General features: G+C 40.7%; 1 protein-coding gene across 1 annotated transcript in view; it reads right to left on the bottom strand.

The window, feature by feature from the left end:
• Positions 1-1,787: 1,787 nt before the first annotated feature.
• LOC110217486 (cell cycle control protein 50C-like) overlaps positions 1,788-6,000 on the bottom strand; it is a 39,134-nt gene continuing 34,921 nt past the window's right edge. Inside the window, exon 7 of the mRNA XM_020999899.2 lies at positions 1,788-2,243. Coding sequence (XP_020855558.1) covers positions 2,056-2,243 — 188 coding nt within the window. The 3' untranslated portion in view covers positions 1,788-2,055. The remainder of the gene's footprint in view (positions 2,244-6,000) is intronic.

The raw sequence follows: 6,000 nt of genomic DNA, 5'->3' as shown, positions 1-6,000 counted from the left end.
ACATACAGGAAGTACACGAATAAAAGCATAAAAGTCTTTATGGAAATAAAGATACACATACATAATTGGAAACATTAATTGCTCACGAGTAGGGCAAGTAGGTGATGCAGTGGATAGAGTGGGGGCCTGGAGTCAGGAAGACTCATCTTCATGAGTTCAAATCTGGCCTCAGACACTTACTAGCTGTGTGACCCTGGGCAAGTCACTTCATCCTGCTTGCCTTAGTTCCTCATCTGTAAAAATGATCTGGAGAAGGAAATGGCAAACCACTCCAGTATCTTTGCCAAGAAAACTCCAAATGGGGTCACAGAGAGTCCAATACCACTGAAACAACTGAACAACAAAGTCAAGCCAACATAGTGAAAATGACAATACTACCTACATTAATTTACTTATTTAGTGCTATACCAATCAAACTACCAAAAGATTCTTTATAGAGCTGGAAAAAAAAATAACAAAATTCAACTGGAGGAACAAAAGGTCAAAAATCTCAAAGGAAATAATGAAAAAAGAGGAAATAAGGGGTCCTAGGAGTACAGGATGTTAAACTACTCTACAGAGCAGCAATCACCAAAATGATTTGGTAGTGGTTAAAAAAGCAGAGACGTCAATCAGTGGAATTGATTAGGTATGTAACACACAGAAGCAATTAAATCTAGCAGTCCACCTCTTATTGCTAATTTCTTCCCTCTGTTAATTATTTCCCATTTATCCTGCATATAGCTTGTTTATACATATTTGTTTGCTGGCTGTCTCCCCCATTAGATTGTGAGCTCCGTCAAGGCAAGGACTATCTTTTCCCTCTTTCTGTATCCCCAGTGCTTAACACAGTGTCTCTTATATAATAGATACTTAATAAATGTTTTTTGACTAACTGGATAAATTCAAAGATCTCAACTCCTGGGGTAAGAGAAAAAAACCATTCAACAAAACCTTCTGTAAAAATTAGAAAGCAGTCGGATAGAAATTAGATTTAAACCAATACCTCAGACCAAATAACTCTAAATAGACATGACTTAGCTGTAAAAATAGAGTTCATCACCAAACAAGGAAGAAAACACAGAAGATAAAACAAATAGTTTTGATTACATAAAATTGAAAAATATTTGCACAAACAAAACCAATGCAGCTAAGATTAGCAATTAAATGATTAACTGGGGGAAAAAACTGCAACAACTTTATATGGGAAGACACATGAACTGATGCGGAGGGAAGTGAACAGAACCAGGACAATTTATACAATAGCAACCACTTTTTAAAGACTTAAGATCTTTGATCAAGAGATCTTGATCCACCATAATTCCAAGGAATTGATGAAGATCTATACTACTACTTCCTGACAGGGAGATGATATACTTAGCATACAAAATAAGACACACATCTTTGAACATGGCCAATGCAGAAATTATTTTATTAAATAACCTTCTTTTAAATTGAAGACATGGTAAGGAAAGAAAACAAATGCTTATTAATTTAAAAATAAAAAAATTTTTTGAAAAAGAATACAATAGTAAGGCCTAATAGGTCCCCAAGGCTACCTGAGCTCCCTTTAGGCATAATGGCCTCAACTATACGAAAGAAGAGGCTAGCTCACACAACTTAACATAACTCTCAGGAGAAGTTTGATTCTACTTGACCATAACCCATTGTTTTGGTTTATAAATAATCAAACTCATTACTACAGGAACTTCTCAGTGGAACTGAGTAAAAAAAGAGGTGTTAAAACGTACTTTATTAATAAGATTTATTCATATTTTAGTCATTTTTATTCTTGCTTATTCATATTTTTTCAATGAAATTATGGTGTGTGCTATTTAAGATTAATCTGTATTCCCAAATTAGAAAGCATATAGATAATTATTATGTATTTCATATAGTTCTATTTCTCTTTGGCACCCTGTGTGTGGGACAGAATTTGGGCACTAAATCCTGTGCACTTTGGTTAGAACAACTCAGTCACTGCAATCCTTTTCAATGGTTTTGACTCAGGTGTTAGAAGGTCTGAACACATGCCCCGCCTTGTTCCTTTCCATCTTTCTTTCACCTTGGCCAGTTTTAACATTGGAAGGATGCCTTCTTCTTTTTCAGTTTTAAGTGGACTGCCATCAGGGAAAAGGCAGCGAGCCATGTCATCGCTCCTGTGGCCGTATAGGCAACACCCAGAAAGAAGTTCTTCCCTCCACTCCACGTCGCTGTGGAAAGCACCACTCCCTTTTCTCCTTTGAATACGGTAACAGGGAAGTCTGAGAAGATTTGTTAAGGATATGTTTCAGTATTTCACCATTTGCTGTAACCAATGGTTCCATGTATGGATAATGAAGTGGTGGCTGATGGAGCACCTGTGTTTTCTTGGTGTTGATTGTTAGGCCAAGTTCACTTACCTTGGCAGTATACTTTCCAGGGATGTACACATTGATAATGAGGTTGATGCACACATTGCCAGAGCTAGCTCAGTGTTTGGGAGGCTCTGAAGGAAAGTGTAGGAGACAAGAGGTATTAGACTGACTACCAAACTGAAGGTCTACAGAGCTGTTGTGCTAACCTCATTGTTGTATGCCTATACAGTATTCCAGCGCCATGCCAGGAAACTGAACCTCTTCCATTTGAATTGTCTTAGGAAGATTCTGAAGATTACCTGGAAGATACCAGCCACTGAGGTTCTCTTTCTTTCTTTCTCTCTCTCTTTCCTTCCTTCCTTCCTTCCTTCTTTCTTTCTTTCTTTCTTTCTTTCTTTCTTTCTTTCTTTCTTTCTTTCTTTCTTTCTTTCTCTCTCTCTATCTCTCTCTGTCTCTGTCTCTCTCTCTCTCTGTCTCTGTCTCTCTCTCTCTCTCTGTCTCTCTCTGTCTCTCTCGTTGTTGTTTTGGGCAATGGGGGTTAAGTGACTTGCCCAAGGTCACACAGCTAGTTAGTAAGTGTCTGAGGCTGGATTTGAACTCAGGTCCTCCTGACTCCAGGGCTGGTGCTCTATCCACTGTGCCACCTAGCTGCCCTGATGTTCTTTCTTGAACAAAACTGCCAAGCATTCAAACTCTACATCAAAGAGCGCAACTCTGATGGGCTGGCTTTGGTGTTTGAATGCAAAACGCACACTTGCCAAAAAGACCATATTGTGGAGAACTCACATAGGGAAAGCGTTCACATGGTGGTCAGAAGAAGTGTTACAATGACACTCTCAAGGTGTCTCTCTTAGGAACTTTGGAACTGATTATCTGACATGGGGGACACTGGCACAGGGCTGCCCAGCATGGTGTGCTCTCATCAGAGAAGATGCTATATATGCTCTATGAGCAAAGCAGAATTGAAATAGCTCAAAAGAAACACAGGATGCACAAATTTAGAGAATCCACCCCAAACATTCACATGGACTACCTGTGCCCAAACTGTGGTAGAACATGCCGAGCTCGTATTGTTCTGATCAGCCACAGTCGGACACACTGAAACTAGACTCTAGCACAGTGATGCCATTTTGGTCCTCTTCAAAAACAAAGAACAACCACCACTATACTAATCTACATTATACTATATAACATTTTATGATGTGATATAATACAATATAATATAAAGCAATAAATGTAATATGTGATGATGTGACATAATACAAATAGCTAAGACTAGCTAGCTTTTATATAGTTCCTTAAGATTTACAAAGTGCTCCACATGTGTAATCTCACTTGATAATCACAACCCTGTGAGGTAGGTGGTATCATTATTTCCATTTCACAGATGAGGAGACTGCAACAGAGAGAGGATAGAGCACTAGGCCTGGAGTCAGGAAGACCTGAGTTCAAATGTGGCCTCAAACACTTACTGCTGTGTGACCCTGGGCAAGTCATTTAATCCTGTTTGCCTCAGTTTCCTCATCTATAAAATGACCTGGAGGAGGAAATGGCAAACCACTCTTTACAATCTTTACCAAGAAAACCCCAAATGGCATCATGGAGAGTCTGACATGACTGAAAAACAGCAAAAAAAGAGAGAGAGAGAGAGAGAGAGAGAGAGAGAGAGAGAGAGAGAGAGAGAGAGAGAGAGAGGCTAGAACTGCAATTTCACTGGTCACAGGGAACTTTCCAGTCTCTCAGTATAGGTCATCACCTTTTCTTCACTTTATAATCTGAGTTGCTAAGTTGTTTTTCAGTTGTGTCTGACTCTTTGTGACCCCATCTGGGGTATTCTTGGCAAAGATACTGGAGTGGTTTGCCATTTCCTTCTCCAGCTCATTTTACAAATGAGGAAACTGAGGCAAACAGGATAAAGTGACTTGCATCGGGTCAAACAGCTAGTAAGAATCTGAGGCCAGATTTTGAACTCCAGGCCCGGAACTTTATCCATTATACCACCTGGCTGCCCACAATCTTAGAGAGCTGGAGTAGATGACTTGCCCAGGGTAATATAGCCAGTGGTGTCAGACGTGTGACTTGAACTCAGCTCTTCTAAGAGTGAGGCCAACTCTCAATGAACTAAGCTAGCAGGCTCTATTTATCATATAAATAAACCATTAGCTTTATTTATGTGAGGAGAGATTCTCTCTCTCTCTCTCTCTTTCTCTTCAAACCAAACCAAAGGAAAGCGAAGTGACCCCTATAGCCCTTAGGCTTGGATTCACCTTTTGTTTTATGAATTGGGAGCTGGTGGCTAGGTGACTTCCCTCTGCTGACAAGAATCCCCTTAGACTGAAGTGAACCCCCTGGTACTGTCATCCACCAGGGAGTAAAGAAAAAAGAATTGAATGGCAAAACATTTTTTGGTGGGAACATGGGAACTTGGGCTCCTTCGATTCAGGTTTTTAAAAGTCCAGAATTCCCCAGAGGAGAAAGTGTTTGAAGTCCTGTCTGCTCTCATTAGCATTCAATGACATCACTGTGATTATACATGTGGCCTGAGGTTTTTATACAGCTGGTGCCTTTTGTAAACCAAAATAATAAACAAGCAATGGCATCTCTTAGCAACGGAACAGAAGAGAGGCATTTCCCAGCAAGGCCCTGAAAGGCCTCAAATCCCTTGGCAGCTGGTATTTCAGGCACCAGGAAGCTTGATGGGAAACTAGTCCCATTTTCCTTTTAGATCAGCATTCTCCTGACCCCTGGAGCCTCGGGCCTCACCTCTACCCATCAGCAGCCTTTTTCCTGCCATTGCTGGAGGCTGTCCAATTCCAGCTTGCCTTTGCATGGCGATATGAGGGTCTTTTCAAAGGTTGAATGTCTTTTCCTCTGAGTAGTAATAGGGTGTTTCTCAGTCTCCAACTTCCCCAGGGAGATGGAAACCCCCCCAAAAAACCAACCTACGACTCTCATCTTCAGCAAAGCTGAAAAGTAGGTGGTAGTGCCACCATTTTTCTTTTTAAACCACTGGTCACTAATGTGATTTCATTGGTGTGGAAAGCTACAGTTGTCTGGAACAGTGAGAGATTGATTTGGCCAGGACTTGAACTCAGGTCTTCCTGTCCCCAAGGCCAGTTCTCTATCCATTAAGCCACGCTGCCTCTCATCCCCATGTCATAGAAGGGGAGATGGAAGCCCAGACAGGTGAACAGACTTGCCCATCATTGCAAGGTGGCAGAGTCTTCAGACTGTCTAGGGATCTAGGGATCTTTCTACTTACTGCCTAGGCTCTGTCATTACCTCGAGGTGGTACAATGGGCCTGGAGTCAGGAAGACTTGAGTTCAAATCCAGCCTCAGATACTTACTAGCTGAGTGACCCTGGGCAAGTCACTTTAAAAAAAAATCTCCATTTGCTTCAGTTTCCTCAACTGTAAAATGAGAATAATAATAGCACCTATTTCCCAAGGTTGTTTTGAAGAGCAAATGAGATAATATTTATAAAGTGCTCAGCACAGCGCCTGGTATATAGTAGGTACCATATAAATGTTTATTCCTTTCCTCCTTTCTGAGAAGAGTTGTGATTTAGGGAATGTTGTAGGGGAATCCTATTCTAATATGGGCTCTACAATACTGAAAGTTATTCTGACTCAGTGACCCACTGTTTTCAGTGACTTGCTTGTG

This window comes from Phascolarctos cinereus, unplaced genomic scaffold (genome assembly GCF_003287225.1).
Source record: "Phascolarctos cinereus isolate Bilbo 61053 unplaced genomic scaffold, phaCin_HiC Scaffold_726;HRSCAF=1367, whole genome shotgun sequence".
Lineage (NCBI taxonomy): Eukaryota > Metazoa > Chordata > Mammalia > Diprotodontia > Phascolarctidae > Phascolarctos > Phascolarctos cinereus.
The sequence above is the reverse complement of the archived record's forward strand: the minus strand, read 5'-3'. Positions and strand labels throughout refer to the sequence as shown.